Source organism: Cervus elaphus, chromosome 33, assembly GCF_910594005.1.
Source record: "Cervus elaphus chromosome 33, mCerEla1.1, whole genome shotgun sequence".
NCBI classification, from domain to species: Eukaryota; Metazoa; Chordata; class Mammalia; order Artiodactyla; family Cervidae; genus Cervus; species Cervus elaphus.
The window spans coordinates 58,193,244-58,211,559 of NC_057847.1; the positions used below are offsets into that span (position 1 = coordinate 58,193,244).

Here is an 18,316-nt window from a genome sequence, read left to right on the forward strand (position 1 = left end):
TTTTTTTTTTTTTTCTGAATGACCTATTTTTTCAGTTTTGGATCTGTAACATATGCTTGCTCAAGCTCTATTCTGTGTGAAATTGCTCTTTCAGATAACTGTTCCTGCCATGTTATATAAAACGTGGGCATAAATTAATTTGGTACACTAGAGAAACTCAGCTAAGATAAGGCATTTGTAAATAAGACCGTGACGTTTGACTCTTTTCCTTACTTCATTCAGCATTTCAGCTGTGCACTCTCTTCTGTAATTAATCTAAATAACTAGGATCATAACTTCTATTATCACACATTTTTCTCATAGCTGCATGTAAGCAATTTCCACAATAAGAGATATTCCGAAAAGGTAGATCATGGATTTGAAAAGGAAGAAAATAAAAAGATGACAAAAGAAAGATGGTTCTTCGTAAGTCAGTATACCCAAAGGAGCTGCTTTTTTTTTCTTCTTTTCAGACAAATTTCTTTGCCCACCCACAAGACCTCACAGATGCAGAAATAACAGAATATGCCTGCAGCCTGAGCAAATTTGCAATGGGATCGACGACTGTGGGGACAACTCAGATGAAGATCCCTGTGGTGGTAAATCCATTTAATGCAAAATAATTGATTCCATGTGAACTACAGATAATACAGTGATTAGGGCTCAAGAAATTAAAAAAAATATTTTCATGTGGCATGTCTGATGGCAGATTATCAGCACTTGATTTTCTGACAGTATGTGAAGATAATCCACTAACATTTCATATGCATAATAGAGCTGTGCAACTGAATCTCTCCAAGTCTGTAAATCTCCATTGGTTATAGGTATTTTATTCCAGAATGTACTGCATGAGAGAAACGGCATAGTGGTTTAAAATATTCTGTTAAACAGTTTCTTTAGTGGGGTGTTTATATAGATTGTGTATGTGTGTACACAGTCCCTTTTACACAATTCAGAAATTAAAATTCAAAAAACTAAATACCTTACTGAAATATTCAGCAAAATCATTTGGTGACAGAACCTGACTTGACCTGACCTGAGATAGTTTATATTACTTTAAAAAAGAATCTCACTTTTGGTAAATATTCAAACATTTTCACGTGGAAATATAGTTATTTACTATAGGGTAAATATAGTGTTATTTTTTCTAAGGTTCAAAAATTTCAGAAATTTTTCATTTAGCCCCAAGAGCTTCAAATAAAGGATTATGGATCCATGTTTTTCATAGCGTTTAGTAAAAATCTTAAAACTGTTACAGACTCAGTAAATTTGTTTTGATTCTGTGAAGCACTGATCTTTTTTTTTTAATAACTTCATAGGTAAGCTTACATATAAAGCAAGACCTTGTAAAAAAGATGAGTTTGCTTGCAGTAATAAAAAATGTATCCCCATGGACCTTCAGTGTGATCAACTTGATGACTGTGGAGATGGTTCAGATGAACAAGGCTGCAGAATAGGTGAGTTTGTTTCCTGTTAAAGTGCAACAACATGCAAGTTGAATTTCTGCTTCAACATGCCTAAAATTTTCTTTATTGCTGTGAGAAAAGATTGCTCTTCAAAACATGCTTAAGTAATACTTTTTTTTTAAAAAAGCCTTTGCCAAAATAACCTTAGAATATCACTTAAATTAATAACAGAAAGTATGAGGTAGGCAAGGCTGATTTTGCCTTCAGCTGTTAAAGCTGAAGCTGGAAACTCAGTATTCAAATACAGACTCTGATATCAGCAAAGAAATCTATATTCCTTAATATTTTATTTTACAAAATATAAATTTAGTAGTTTTTGAATTTTATGGTTATATTAGGTTGAATGATGATAAACATCTTAATAATATATTTAATGCTTTAAAAGTTCACTCCATTGCTGAGCCATTCTCAAAGAAGATATTGTTATTTTATTGTTAGAGTGTTATGATACTTGAGTCATGAGATTTTGATTATTAATAATTTTGTGTTTCATGTTTGATATATGATTTTTCATATTGAGAAAAATAATTAAGCTTGTGACCCTAAATTCTGATTGCTTATAAAAGTCACAAATGAGTGAGTCTTTTATTTTTTCTGATTTGTATGTAAGTTATTCCCCACTGGTTGATGAAGCAGTATCCACCAGGATATGGCCATATTTATCTCAATCATGGTATAATTACACTGGTGTATCTTCATTAATGGGGCTTCGCTGGTGTCTCAACTGGTAAAGAACCCTCAGCTGGTAAAGCCTGCTAAAGCAGGAGATGCAAGACTTGCAGATTCAATCCCTGGGTCAGGAAAATCCCCTGAAGAAGGAAATGGCAACCCACTCCAGTATTCTTGCCTGGATGATCCCATGAACAGGGGAGCCTGGTGGGCTGCAGTTCATGGGGCTGCAAAGAGTCAGACATGACTTGAGTGTGCGTGCACAGCTTAATTAATTGCAAAATATCCAAAATCAATGGGATTTAGTAATAATTATAATTCTGATAATTAAGGCTCTCATATTTTTCAGTAATTGAATTTGCTTAAGTAGAAAATAGATCATTCAATGTTACCCCTATAATATTCCATCTCCTTTATTTGTACTCTAAAACATTTTCCTGAATTGGAGATAAAGCAATGAAGTTGCAAATACCCTGCTGCTGCTAAGTCACTTCAGTCGTTTCTGACTCTGTGCGACCCCATAGATGGCAGCCCACCAGGCTCCCCCATCCCTGGGATTCTCCAGGCAAGAACACTGGAGTGGGGTGCCATTGCCTTCCCCAAAATACCCTGCTAGAAACTGCAAATAACACATAATCTGTCCTAAATTGTATTGCAACCCATGTCCATTGGAACATGATCCACACTCAAATGCTGCTCCCTGTATATGTTTAAGAACTGATGATTTAACCTCTTGCTTGAGTAACATGGTAGTACTCTTGACTGAGTCCCTGAATACTAAGTTTAAGTTAACAATAGATGCCTACATCTCTAGGTAGCTTCTAGGAAATGTTTTCATTCTTAGAGAAGAATGTGATTCTCATACATTCAAATGATATTGTGGTAAAGGTAGTCTATCATTAGAACCATTGATGTGAATTCCTTTTAGAAAGTAGTATAGCTTAATAACAGCTATAAATATCAGCTGCTGGTAGCTTGGTCTAAACTATATTCAGTATAAATGATTTTGGTTTTTATCGGCTTCTATTCTTTTATAAGAAATGAAGGCTTATATGAAGAGAAGATCATGACCTTATAAATTCAAAAAGAATAATCTATGGAATAATAAGGGTTTCAATAAATGTAATTTTAAATTAAGAAAAATAGTAAACTCCCACTTCAGGAATTAGAATTATATTAGTTTTGATCATATTTTTAAATCCTAGCTCCCAATGAGTATACCTGTGAAGATAATGTGAATCCATGTGGAGATGATGCATATTGTAATCAAATAAAAACATCTGTTTTCTGCCGCTGTAAGCCTGGATTTCAGAGAAACATGAAAAACAGACAGTGTGAAGGTATAGTACATTTCCTGAACAGCTTGCTCTTAAATCTTTAGGTTATGAAAGACTCCCAGGGCTGCTAAATTGTGAGATGACAGAGGACTGATTTTCATCCGAATGGTACATATCTGCGGGATATCATTTTACTTATGAGAGTGAAAGTCCCTGGGGTCAAGAGCCTGTTTGTTTGTATTGCTAAGCTAACCATTGCTGAGGCTTATAAAGCCTTTTCTATAGCAGATTCAGACCTGCAGGAATTTCAATTGTATTGCTACAATTCTGTTTTGAAATGCAAATAACGAAATTGCTTGTTCAGAAGCTATTGAAGAATTAGCAGCAATTCATGAAAGAATATGTTTATGATGACCCATTTCTTTTAAGTTGTGGCATTTGCAATACTGCAATAGGTAATTTGCTTTTAGAGAATGGTGGGTTTTTATCCTAACACAACGTCCTAAACAGTGCTTTATGTTATTATCAAGAGTGTCTCCTAAAATTCAAAGACAGGATTTAAATAAATCTCTGTCAACTTACTTGTGATCATTTAAAAATTGAGCATCTAGGGGAGCAGGAATCTCATAGTAAGTTCTATCTAAATATAATTTTCACCAGGACTTTACTGCCATGAAATACAGACCTAAATGAACTTTCTGCCAGTTTCTCCACTAAAATTGGTACTATAATTAGAGCCAAACCTAAATTGTCTAAGTCTGATTTATCCAGGGCAAATTCAAGTTGTAAAATGTTTTCACCTATCTGCTCTCTTCTCTAATGTCACCTTGTGTTATTCTTGGCTAAATAAAAGTGATTTTACATTGTGTCAATCAAGATGGAATTTTAAAAATTAATTGCACTCATCCATAGAGGAAATACTTTTAATCATGTCATATATGTGTCATATATGTATATTTTTATGTCACATTTGTGCTTTTAAGTTGTATATGTGTTTGGATTATTCACGATATTTTATCTCTTTATTAACAGGGAATGTTGAAAACTGGCAACTTAAGTTTCTCTATTTTAATAAAAAAGTGAATAATTTCTCAAGACTAGATTATTTCTTCTTTCCTAGACACTTTATGTCAAAACACACACTTAAACCTGTTCAAGATTTTACTTTCATATAACATCAATTTTCAAATGCTTATTTTTGTATAGTGGGCTCTGTTTCCTGTATATACTAAGTTTAGAAAATGTATTCTTGAAAATTTCTTCATTTTTAGTAACATGCCATGGCAAATATGACCTGCAAGCTACATTCATTTTAAATCACTGTGAATCGTAATAAATGAAGTTTTGATAGTAGACAAAAGCAGTTTGACTTGGTATGGAGAAGGGGAGAGAGATTATCTTGATTTGTAATCCAAGGAATTTAAATTTTTGTGTCCTTACTATAGGTAGCTGAAAAAAAGCACAGGAAACCACTATTTGATTTTAAAGCCAAAGCGCTTTGAATAAAATATCTAAAGGGAAGAAAAATTTGAGAGAACAAGAATCAAGAAATAGAAATAGATTAATAATGGTTGTATGCCAGGCACTATTCTAGGTCCTAGACTTGTGTGAGATTCGTCCACTGTCTTCAAAAGCTCTAAACATTTTGGTGGTTATGGAGATGAGGAGAAAATGGTGACTCTGGCCAATACAGGGCCATGTGAGGGAAATAAAAGTTTTATCCAATCATGCAGATTTTTGTTTATTTTGATTTCCGTTCAAAGAGAAACCATAGCAACAAATGACTTCCTGTTCAAAGTTACAGATGCCAAAGAATAAATGTTGTAAAACTTTTTTTTAACTGTTAAAAGATTTATTGCAATAATACAATAAAAGTTTAGAAAACATTTATTTGCGTGACTCAAACTGGTTTGGAAGTCGCAGAGCAGTGGGGAATCCTTGCAATGTGATACCTCAAGGAGATTCTTTTAACAGCATGCCATCAAACATTCTTCCCCATATTATCAATGCACAACTCCTTACTGTAATACTTTTTTTTATGACTGAGAATTGATACCATGTATTTTACTTATCCCTGGTATACCATTTGTTAACAAGGAAATACAGTTTTAGCTCTTTACCCTGTATTGCAATTAAATGCAGAATTGCACTCCTGAGAGTGCTTAGGTTCACCTTGGGCAAAGTGTCATAGCGGAGCCCTGAGAATCAGGAAGTCTGAGTTTAAGCCTTGGCACTGTCATTTACAAATGTCACTGGGAAAGTCCTTATCTCTACAATTGAGGTTTTAAGACTCTGCTGAGTGCTAAACAAGAGATAATTACTACCGCTGTGCTTATCCTTAAATTCCTCTGATTCAAGAGAAGGATTTATCTTACAGATTTATTAGGGCAACTATAATTGATTAAGGGGGCAGAGGAATTAAGCTGTTTGAAAGCAGAAGCAAAAGAAACTAGGTGATTCACCAGAATCACCTTAAAATTTTAAACTTTGGGGCATGTGTTAAGCCATTGACTATTGCCTAAGATTTATTTATTACTTAGGATTTTATTAAAAATCATATATTTTATTCATTTTATACAAGTATTCAGGATTTTATTATTTGCTTTTTTATTCAGTTGGCCCTTCTTATTACATTGTCACTTTCTATTATGAAGCCAGAAGTATATTATCTATGTCTTCATTCTTTGTCATGAATTGTCCAAAATGCTGGCAATAAAACAATGATTAAATACTAATTTATGACTTCAGTCAAGTAGTGGATATGTTACCACATATATGAAATATAGTGTGAGAATGGCATAAGAGAGAAATCCCAAGCTAGCAAAGAGTGGAGAATCTATGTGATGGATATTCATTGCCATTTATTGATGGAAATGAAGGAAGACTTCACTTCAGGTGAATCTTGAGAGATAAGTAGAAATTCACTATATAAAATGAGCATGGGTATTATAGGACAAAAGAATAGCATATGACATGTACAAATGTATGGAGGTAGGTAATCAGAAACACCAACATATGTCTATTTGAGTCAATGAAAATACTAGGGAATGGATATTTCAAAATGTTAAGTGGATTAACAAGCAATGCACAATTGATGAGTCATTATAGTGAAAATATTGAGGAAAAAAACGGTTATGGCCAGAAAATATCACAGAGCAATGTAAGAGTTTGAAAAGACAATGAAAGACATAGGAATAAGAAGTTGAAGCACACAAAATAAATTTTTCTTTGTTGAAATGAGGAAAGAATGAAAGTACTAATTGGGGATATGATGATACTATTTTGAGCTCTTCTTTTCTAGACCTTAATGAATGTTTGGTATTTGGCACATGTTCCCACCAATGTATAAATATAGAAGGATCATATAAATGTGTGTGTCACCAGAATTTTCAAGAAAGAAATAACACCTGCATAGCAAAAGGTAAAGATAAATAACCATGATTTTAAATGTTATTATAATTTCTGTATAAACATCTTATGGGGAAAAATGTTTCATATTGCATTTTAACAATGGCTTAATGCCTGAAAATATAAAATAAATTTCTTCTTAAGACTGGTATATTTGGCCAGTTTATTATCATTCTTAATTAATCTGGGAAGGTTTATATGACTGTCAAATACTTGGCTACTCTTAAAATCACATTTGTGTTTGAAACAATTTGTCAGAAGGGGGTAGAACTTCAAAAACCAGTGTGATAGAATATGAAATGTCTTCCTGTATGGCTTGCTCTCAGTATACCCAAGGAAATATTGCACCACTGGGATAAAAATAACAGGTTAAATTAAAGGTTAGCATTATAAGGAGAATGGAATTTTGAATAAGAACTTAAAGGTTTTAAAATAAAATTATGTTTTAAAATCCAGACCTCCTCTACTTAAGAATATCACTTTTTAAAAATTAAATGACAGGTATGGCTTTCTTCAATGTGGATTTTAATGCACTTATGTTTTTACTAAATAATATTATAATTTAAATATTGTTAACTACAGGGAATGATTAGCAATGTTAATAAGACAGTTACTAGAATGGGAAAGCAACATGATATAGTGAATCAAGCAAGGATGGCTATGGAGTTAGACTTGTGTTTGAATCCAGCACTGATCCCCTCTGATTGTGTGTACTCAGAGAAGTTATTAAACTCTCAGAGCCTCAGTTCTTCATCTCTAAAATGGGAGGCCAAATCCTTACTTTCCATGTTGTTGTAAGAGGTGATAAATTGTCAAAGGCTTGATGCAGCTTCTATCACATGATAAACATCCACTAAGGGAGAGCTGTTGGTCTATAGAGTTGAACTTGTGTGTTAGTTATTGATTTTTGTTTTTTTTTAATTTGAAATTCAGTTTTTCTTTATGGTTTCATTAATATTTTCATTAATATTTTCAGGATTCACCTTAGGGTTTTCTTATCTATGTATGCAAATGACATCAATATTATATTGTAGGTGTCAAAACTTCAGGCTACATGATTACCTTTAGCTTAGCAAGATTCTAGAAAATATTGAGATTATGGCAATAAATACTGTTATCTTTGTATAATAAGATAAGAGAACTGTTGAGATATGTGAATATTAGAAGAAGACTCTTCATCTCATAATTTTTTATTTGTTAGCCAAAGGTAATGATCACTCAGGTACATAAACTAAAAACAGAAATGTATGAGGCTGAGTACAAAACATGGTATCTGAATGTTCAGATGCAAAGCACTGAAACATATTGTGACCTACCGAACATAAATCCCTCTTCATAAAAAGGGTAACTACTAAAAATTTCTAGCCACAAGGTAAGCTTTGACCAAAGAAAACCTATATTAATAACTCTTAGAAATGTTACTTAAGTACGTTTTATACATAAGTTATGAAGACTAAATGATGGTATAAAGCTGGTTTAATTTTATGGAGCAAGAAACTGTGTTAAGAATAACAATTCAAGATGATTTAAAAGTACATTTGTTGCTTTTACATTAGTTGAAATTTACTTTATTTTTGTATTTTATTATAATAATCTCCAGGCTCTGAAGATCAAGTTCTCTACATTGCTAATGACACTGATATCCTGGGTTTTATATATCCATTCAACTACAGTGGCGATCATCAACAAATTTCTCATATTGAACATAATTCAAGAATAACAGGGATGGATGTATATTATCAGAGAGATATGATTATTTGGAGTACTCAGTTTAATCCAGGCGGAATTTTCTACAAAAGGATCCATGGCAGAGAAAAAAGGCAAGCAAACAGTGGCTTGATTGTAAGTAAATGTAATTGAATATTTGAAGGCTCATGACTCATGCCTCCCCCTGGTTTTTTTCCTGTTTTTTTTTTTAATTTGTCAATCACAATATTTGATTATGAGTTAATTAATCAATGATTCCTCCCAATAATCTCCCTGTATATAAGTAAAAATATCCCTACTCATTTATTCTTATAGCTGGATATACTTCATTTTAATTGCATGATATAATGTTTTTCTTTAATATATTTTCTATAGTTATATAAGAATGGAAATTAATAGTACCTAAAATTTCTAGAACTTTTAATAGTTTATAGTATTTAATATATTATAAATATGAGTTTTTTTTTTTCATCACGAGATCATATTGGAAACCATCACATCATTTTTACATTAGAAAATCAACTTAAAAATATACAGGGTAAATTGTTTCATTTTTAACAATATTAGAAATCTGTTTCTCTTCTAGGGAAAGAGATCAATTCAATAGTGTAAGCATATCTTCTGACTCCTAATAACTATATTTCAGAGAACATCCAACATAGAGCAGTGTTGTTTGCTGGTATATGACGGACACATTGATTATCATGGTTACTCCTTTAGAGAAAATAAGCTAAAACATTTGTTTAGAGTTATGGTTTTAGGTTATCTTTTTTGTTTGAGGGCATGTCTATTTATTGTGGATTTTATGTTTTGAGGTAACCTGGCAAGAATAACAGATGAAGTACTTATTTTGAGAGAGCCCTAGCCCATTCCCATACAACCAAAAAATCAAGTATAGTATCTACCATAGATTTGAACTCCATAAATATCATTTGATGTGAATCTGAAACACTATTTTTATTCATAGTAGGTGGCAATAAGCTGGTTTTAAAAGAAGCAATATTATTAGCTTTTAAATTCAGGTCAGATTAACTGTGAGTAAAAATCCATCGATATCAGAGTGATTTATTTAACTCCTCCTCCTGCAAACCCAGTGTTATAAGACAACTTCTCTGGTGCCTCAGATGGTAAATAATCTCCCTGCAATGTAGGAACCCCAGGTTCGATCCATGAGTTGGGAAGATCCCCTGGGGAAGGGAATGGCTACCCCCTCCAGTATTCTTACCAGGAGAATCCCATGGCCAGAGGAGCCTGGCCGGCTACAGTCTGTGGGTTGCACAGACTCTGACATGACTGGATGACTAACACGTAGGTCTATTAGGTGTTAGTCGAGGATAAAGCCAAACTTTCACTGGATCACTCTACTCTCCATCACCCACACATAATCATCCTATTAGATTATAATCAAGACTGACTCAGTCTTGATTACCTTTAGCTTTCTTTATCTCTAAAACAGACATTGACTTTGCAAAAACATGGTCCTGTGGTATAATTTTATGTATTAATGAAGTGGTAATGAAGTATTATGAAGTTATATTACCCAGGGCTTAATCATGTTCCTGTTCTTTACTAGCCTTTTAGTTTCTCTATCTTCACCGTTTAATAAGGTTTCTAGGGAAGAATACACACACATACACACACACATACATACTGTACATTAGTATTGATAGTACCTGGCACATAATAAGCACTGTATAGATTTCAGTTCAGTTCAGTTCAGTCATTCAGTCCTGTTGAACTCTTAGCAGCCCCATGGACTGCAGTACACCAGGCTTCCTTATCCATCACCTGCTACTGGAGGTTTCTTAAACTCCTGTCTATCAAGTCAGTGATGCTATTCAACCATCTCATCCTCTGAGGTCTCTTTCTCCTCCCACCTTCAATCTTTCCAACCATCAGGGTCTTTTCCAATGAGTCAGTTCTTCGCATCAGGTGGCCAAAGTGTTGGAGTTTCAGCTTCAGCATCAGTCCTTCCAATGAATATTCAGGACTGATCTCTCCTTTAGGATGGACTGGTTGGATCTCTTTGCAGTTCAAAGGACTCTCAAGAGTCTTCTCCAATACACAGTTCAAAAGCATCAATTCTTTGGCACTCAGCTTTCTTTATAGTCCAACTCTAACATCCATACAAGACTATTGGAAAAACCATAGATTTGACTAGTTGGCAAACTAATATCTCTGCTCTTTAATATGCTGCCTAGGTTGGTCATAGCTTTTCTTCCAAGGAGCAAGCGTCTTTTAATTTCATGGCTACAGTTACCATCTGCAATGATTTTGGAGCTCAAAAAAATAAAGTCTGTCACTGTTTCCGTTATTTCCCCATCTATTTGCCATGAAGTGATGGGGTTAGATGCCATGATCTTCATTTTCTGAATGTTGAGTTTTAAGCCAACTTTTTCATTGTCCTCTTTCACTTTCATCAAGAGGCTCTTTTGTTCTTCACTTTCTGCCATAAGGGTAGGGTCATCTGCGTATCTGAGGTTATTGATATTTCTCCTAGTAATGTTGATTCCAGCTTGTGCTTCCTCCAGCCCAGCGTTTCTCATGATGTACTCTGCATACAAGTTAAATAAGCAGGGTGACAATATACAGTCTTGACATACTCTTTTCCTGATTTGCAACCAGTCTGTTGTTCCGTGTCCAGTTCTAACTGTTGCTTCTTGACCTGCATACAGATTTCTCAGGAGGCAGGTCAGTATGGTATTCCCATCTCTTTCAGAATATTCCACAGTTTGTTGTGATCCACACAGACACAGGGTTTAGCATAGTCAATATGTTTTTCTGAAACTCTCTTGGTTTTTTAATGATCCAATGGATGTTGGCAATTTGATCTCTGGAACCTCTGCCTGTTCTAAATCCAGCTTGAATATTTGGAAGCTCATGGTTCACATACTGTTGAAGCCTGGCTTGAAGAATTTTTAGCATTACTTTGCTAGCGTGTGAGATGAGTGCAATTGAGCGGTACTTTGAACATTCTTTGGCATGGTCTTTCTTTGGGATTGGAATAAAAACTGCTATTTTCCAGTCCTGGGGCCACTGCTGAGTTTTCCAAATTTGCTGGCTTATTGAGTACAGCACTTTCACAGCATCATCTTTGAAGATTTGAAATAGCTCAACTGGAATTCCATCACCTCCACTAGCTTTGTTCACAGTGAAGCTTCTTAAGGCCCACTTGACTTTGCATTCCAGGATACCTGGCTCTAGGTGAGTGATCACACCATCATGGTTATCTGGGTCATGAAGCTCTTTTACTATAGTTATTTGGCATATTGTTGCCACCTCTTAATATCGTCTGCTTCTGTTATGTCCATAATATTTCTGTCCTTTATTGTGCCCGTCTTTGCATGAAATGTTCCCTTGGTATCTATAATTTTCTTGACGAGATCTCTAGTCTTTCAAGTCTATTGTTTTCCTCTATTTCTTTGCATTGATCACTGAGGAAGGCTTTCTTATCTCTCCTTTCTGTTCTTTGGAACTCTGCATTCAAATAGGCATACCTTTCCTTTTCTCCTTTGCCTTAGCATCTCTTGTTTTCTCAGCTATTTGTAAGGCTTCCTCAGACAACCATTTTGCCTTTCTGCATTTTTTTGGGGGGATGGTCTTGATCATCACCTCCTGTACAATGTATGGATTAATAGAATGATATAATGACAGTGATGAGTTGATGATGACAGTGATGCTGATGATAATTGACAAAATGTTCTTCCCTACAATGCATAATCTCACATTAAAAATTAATTGCAAATTACTCTTGTCTGAATTTGATAGTTGCTAAAAATATATCTTTATTTTGTATATAACAACCAGTGAAAATGATTTGATAATTTTTTATATTTGTCCTTGGAGGGATGGATAAACACAATCAGTAACCTCCAGTTTCTGTTCAGTTCAGTTGCTCAGTTGTGTCCCACTCTTTGCGATCCCATGAACCACAGCACACCAGGCCTCCCTGTCCATCACCAACTCCCGGAGTCCACCCAAACCCATGTCCATTGAGTCGGTGATGCCATCCAACCATCTCATCCTCTGTTGTCCCCTTCTCCTCCTGCCCTCAATATTTACCAGCATCAGTGTCTTTTCAAATCAGTCAGCTTTTCACATCAGGTGGCCAAAGTATTGGAGTTGCAGCTTCAAAATCAGTCCCTCCAATGAGCACCCAGGACTGATCTCCTTTAGGATGGACTGGCTGGATCTCCTTGCAGTCCAAGGGACTCTCAAGAGTCTTCTCCAACAACACAGTTCAAAAGCATCAATTCTTTGGCACTCAGCTTTCTGTATAGTCCAACTCTCACATCCATACATGACTACTGGAAAAACCATAGCCTTGACTATATGGACCTTTGTTGGCAAAGTAATGTCTCTGCTTTTTAATATGCTGTTTAGGTTGGTCATAACTTTCCTTCCAAGGAGTAAACGTCTTTTAATTTCATGGCTGCAATCACCATCTGCAGTGGTTTTGGAGCCCGGAAAAATAAAGTCAGCCAGTTTCCAGTGTTTCCCCATCCATTTGCCATGAAATGATGGGACCAGATGACATGATCTTAGTTTTCTGAATGTTGAGCTTTAAGCCAACTTTTTCACTCTCCTCTTTCACTTTCATCAAGAGGCTCTTTAGTTCTCACTTTCCGCCATAAGGGTGGTGTCATCTGCATATCTGAGGTTATTGATATTTCTCCCGGCAATCTTGATTCCAGCTTGTGCTTCTTCCAGCACAGCGTTTCTCATGATATACTCTGCATATAAGTTCAATAAGCAGGGTGACAATATACAGCCTTGACGTACTCCTTTTCTTATTTGGAACCAGTGTGTTGTTCCATGTCCAGTTCTAACTGTTGCTTCCTGACCTGCACACAGGTTTCTCAAGAGGCAGGTCAGGTGGTCTGGTGTTCCCATCTCTTTCAGAATGTCTACAGTTTATTGTGATCCACACAGTCAAGGCTTTGGCATAGTCAATAAAGCAGAAATAGATGTTTTTTGGAACTCTCTTGCTTTTTTAATGATCCAGCAGATGTTGGCACTTTGATCTCTTGTCCCACCCCTCTTCTAAAACCAGCTTGAACATCTGGAAGTTTGCGGTTCAGGTATTGCTGAAGCCTGGCTTGGAGAATTTTGAGCATTACTTTACTAGTATGTGAGATGAGTGCAGTTGTGCGGTATTTTGAGCATTCTTTAGCTTTCCTGCTGGCTCAGAGGTTAAAGCATCTGCCTGCAACGTGGGAGACCCAGGTTCGATCCCTGGGTCGGGAAGATCCCCTGGAGAAGGAAATGGCAACCCACTCCAGTATTCTTACCTGAAGAATCCCATGGAGAGAGGAGCCTGGTAGGCTACATCCAACGGGGTCACAAAGAGTCAGACACAACTGAGCGACTGAGAAACTGGTTGTTTAAAGAAAAAAAAAATTAGTATAACCAGTAACTTCCAGTGACTGTTTATTGTAAGTCAGGAGTCAAACTTACTTGATAGCTAATTTTTTATTCTTATACAGTCAAGAACATAAATGTATAAATTTCATTTGTATATTATATTTGCAAATTTTTAACCTTTATATATTTTACATTTTTAAAAATTTTATTAATATAGTACAGAGTCTTTCACCATCAGTGAAAAGTTATTAGCCTTTTTCTAAAAGGATTTGAAGCTTCATTATTATTTTATTGGTAGTAATTAGATGTATCACATAATCTATTCTTTCCATTTGTTTGTTTCTCTCTCTATTATTAGACCTACCCTTGACTAATAGTATTCACAAGGGAAAAAAGTGAATAGTAGAATGGTACATTTTCTAAAATCCCATTATAACTAACGAAATGTCATGCTTATAAGGCTGGAATCTCTGAGCCATGAATTTTAGCACCATGTTCTAAACCATTAAGCATTCCATATAAATTCTTACCAATGTGTTATGTGTATGTGTATATATATATATATGTACATATAAAATATCCTTAAGGCTACACTGATAAAGGTAATTGTTTAATTTTGATTACTAAACTACCTTGTAACCCTGATATCTCGATATTATAAATATGAAATAAATCCATTCTCACCGCCTTAATTTAATGAGCAATGTGTGTTCTAGAATGATTAGATGGCTTATCTATGGCCATGCAACTAAAACATGACAAATTTTAGACTTAACTTTAAATACTTGCTACATCTCCATTCATCTGGAAACCAACTAGTGTTCTGAAGTAGAAAAGTTCTAAAGTCCCTTCCAATAGTAAATATGTGTGTTTTTTTTTAAAAAAAAATGTGACATAGTTTATGTTTATCCAGCTATTACCTGGACAATTTGTATTTATTTCTCTGAAATCCATCTTGTGTATAAAGAATTGATTTTTACCCCCATGAATTTCCCTGCAATGTATGATACTTGCTCTTTTAACTGTCACCACACAGTCATACAGTAGTTTAATGAAGTGTAAGTAAGTGTTAGTTGTTCATCGTGTCCAACTCTTAGTGATCCCGTGGATTGTAACCCACAAGGCTCCTATGTCCATGAAATTCTCCAGGCAAGAATACTGGAGTCGGTTATGATTTCCTGCAGTCTATTTCATCTTCTAAGGTTTGGCACAAATGCTACTTACCTGAGAATTCCCCACTCCTCAGAAAATAAAACTTAAAATTTTTCCCTGAGCTGAATATGGTCCATTGATTTCTCTCTCTGAATCGATAGGTGAAAGAAAGAATATGCAAATCAAACTATGGATGCTTTAGTTATTACTCTATTATCAGTGGATTCCCATGTGGCTTACTAGTAAAGAATCCACCTGCCAATGCAGAAGATGCAGGTCAGGAAGATCCCCTGGAGTAGAAAATGGCAACCCGCTCCAGTATTCTTGTCTGGAAAATTCCTTTAACAGAGAAGCCTAGTGGGCTACAGTCAGTGGTGTCACAAAGAGCTGCACATGGCAGACAGCACACTTGTAGTCGCAGGAGATATCCACGTGATGACAGGATATCTTGAAGGTATATTCAAAGATACAGGAAACATTGGCGTATGTTTTACTTCAGAAAAGGGCAGAAAATATGTTGTATCAGAAATCAGAAAATATTGCTCAGGCAACTAAATAGTAACTGAAGTCCATTCTAAAGAAAAATAATTATTAACATGATCTCTTTTAGAAATCGTGAAGAGAATTTCTCTTCTGTGAAAACGTGAAAATGGTTGGAATAGCAATTAGGATTGCAAATTTAAAATTCACATGCAGACTAAGTTATTTATAGATAGAAATGCCTATGATTTTCTAACCCCTTGAGCTATACAAAATGGATAGTTTTTTTTTTCCTTTAAGAAAATTAAATAATTTAAAACTTAAAAGACTGACATGATTCAATCTATATGTAAAGCATAATGAGATTTCTGAATTTGAATTTTAGTAGTCAGAAGAGGATATGATAGCATTATGCAACAATTGTACATACTTTCTGGCAATTTATCATTTCTAGTATGAAATGCTAGATAAATGATAGCAAGCACTATAAAGTAGGTCAATGCTTGAAAAATGCAAATAACTTTAACTATCCACATTAGATTTTACCATTAAAGAGCTGAATATTCCTGAGCAAAACAAATGGTTCATCTGATCTACCTGGTCTTAAGAAGTGAATATGAAATACCATGCTTGGCATATTCCCCATTATGCAAAAGAAATTGTTCAGAATAAGTATAATTTTATTCATGAATAATCATACCTTTTTCTTAAAAAGTTGATTAAAACCAGTTTTCCTGAAAAGCTTTAACAAAATATTCAATTAAGTTTTCTTTAATAGGTTTCAGTTTTTAATTGGAGTCCTAGCTATAAATCTCCTCCCCAATAATATGGGTCTGTGTGTACATCTCACACACATACACACATGCATACATAAATTTACAAGTATTCCTATGTAACCACAGGCTTCCATGGTGCCTCAGCAGTAAAGAATCCTCCTGCCAATGCATGAGACACAGGTTTGATCCCTGGGTTGGCAAGATCCCCTAGAAGGAAAGGGCAACCCTCTCCAGTATTCTTGTCTAGAAAATACCACGGACAGAAGAGCCTACAGGGCTATTGTCCATGGGGTTGCAAAGAGTCAGACATGACTTAGCAACTAAACAACAATAATGTACCCAGACATAAGTATGTGTACATAAATTTTAGCAAAAACTTCAAAGTCTTGTTTTAGGACATTTGGGTAGTGGTAAAAATTGATAGTTTTTTTTTTATTTCTTTTTTTTCATATTATAAATTTACATGCATGCGTGCTAAGTCACTTTAGTTGTGTCTGATTCTTTGCAACCCCATGGACTGTAGGCCACCAGGCTCCCTCTGTCCATGGGATTCTCCAGGCAAGAATACTGGAATGAGTTGCCATGCCCTGCTCCAGGTGATTTTCCCAACCCGGGGGTGGAATCAGAGTCTCTTATGTCTCCAGCATTGGCAGGCAGGTTCTTTACCACTAGCACCACCTGGGAAGCCCATTATAAATTTAAGACACCATTAAACTCTAAATTGAAACTAAATTGAAATATAATTGCTTGGCTAAAATACTTTTAAAACCATCATAGTTTATTCAAATCAGTCAACAACTAAAATAATTTATTATGATTACCTTGGAAGAGATCTGAAGCTATCAGCTACTACATTACTGTCATACTGTGGCTTGATTGTTATTGATTAATAAGACAGGCACTCAATAATGCATACTGATTAGAATTAATGGTTCTAGAATAGTTGTGATCAATTGTCAAAATTTTACTGAACATAAATCTTTTAAGACCATATAAAACATAAAATTATGCAATTAATAATACTAAATTATTGATCAGATTGCATAGCATCTTAAGGTGACCAGTCAAGTTGTACTCATTCATACCCGAAGCATTATTTGGGCTTCCCAGGTGGCCCTAGTGGTAAACAACCTGCCTGCCAATGCAGGAGGCCTAAGAGACACAGGTTCTATCCCTGGGTCAGGAAGATACCGTGGAGAATGGCATGGCAACCCACTCAAGTGTTATTGCCCAGAGAATCCCATAGACAGAGGAGCCTGGTGGGCTATAGCACATAGGGTCGCAAAGAGTTGGCCACGCCTGAAGCAGCCTAGCATGCATGCAAAGCATTATTAGAGAGTTTTGTTTGTTAGATCTGGAGAGTTTGTTTGTTAGGGTTCTTGGAATACAATAAAAATAACAGAATCTTGTCCTCATGAAGTTTATATTCTATGGAACAAAGACAAAATCAACTAAACTAACACATAAATACTGCTGCTGCTGCTAAATCGCTTCAGTCATATCCAACTCTGTGTGACCCCATAGACGGCAGCCCACCAGGCTCCCCCGTCCCTGAGATTCTACAGGCAAGAACACTGGAGTGGGTTGCCATTTCTTTCTCCAATGCATGAAAGTGAAAAGTGAAAGTGAAGTCGCTCAGTCGTGTCTGACTCTTAGCGACCCCATGGACTGCAGCCTACCAGGCTCCTCCGTCCATGGGATTTTCTGGCAAGAGTACTGGAGTGGGGTGCCATTGCCTTCTCTGAACACAGAAATAAATACAAAAAATCCAATTTTTGAAAGATGTCTTGAAGAAAGTAAAAAATGGACTTAGAGATAAAAACTTGAATGATATAGGTTTGAGTAAGATGATTAATAAAGGCACATTTGAAGAGAGATTTGAGCTAAGACCTAAGAAATGAGAAGGAAGTAATGCCATCTTCGTTATATATAAGACAACTCTTTTATTTTTTCTGTGGAGAATGGATTTGGTGGGAGAAAAGACTATAACAGAAGGAGGCCACATAGAAGGGCTATGCTCCCATAGAAATGGTGGTAT

General features: G+C 35.3%; 1 protein-coding gene across 1 annotated transcript in view; it reads left to right on the forward strand.

Moving 5' to 3' along the window:
• The window catches only part of LRP1B (LDL receptor related protein 1B), a 2,070,284-nt gene that overhangs the window by 1,913,139 nt on the left and 138,829 nt on the right, over nucleotides 1–18,316 (forward strand). Inside the window, exons 73-77 of the mRNA XM_043894665.1 lie at nucleotides 453–578; nucleotides 1,299–1,436; nucleotides 3,320–3,454; nucleotides 6,693–6,812; nucleotides 8,400–8,641. Of these exons, the coding sequence (XP_043750600.1) occupies nucleotides 453–578; nucleotides 1,299–1,436; nucleotides 3,320–3,454; nucleotides 6,693–6,812; nucleotides 8,400–8,641 (761 nt within the window). The remainder of the gene's footprint in view (nucleotides 1–452; nucleotides 579–1,298; nucleotides 1,437–3,319; nucleotides 3,455–6,692; nucleotides 6,813–8,399; nucleotides 8,642–18,316) is intronic.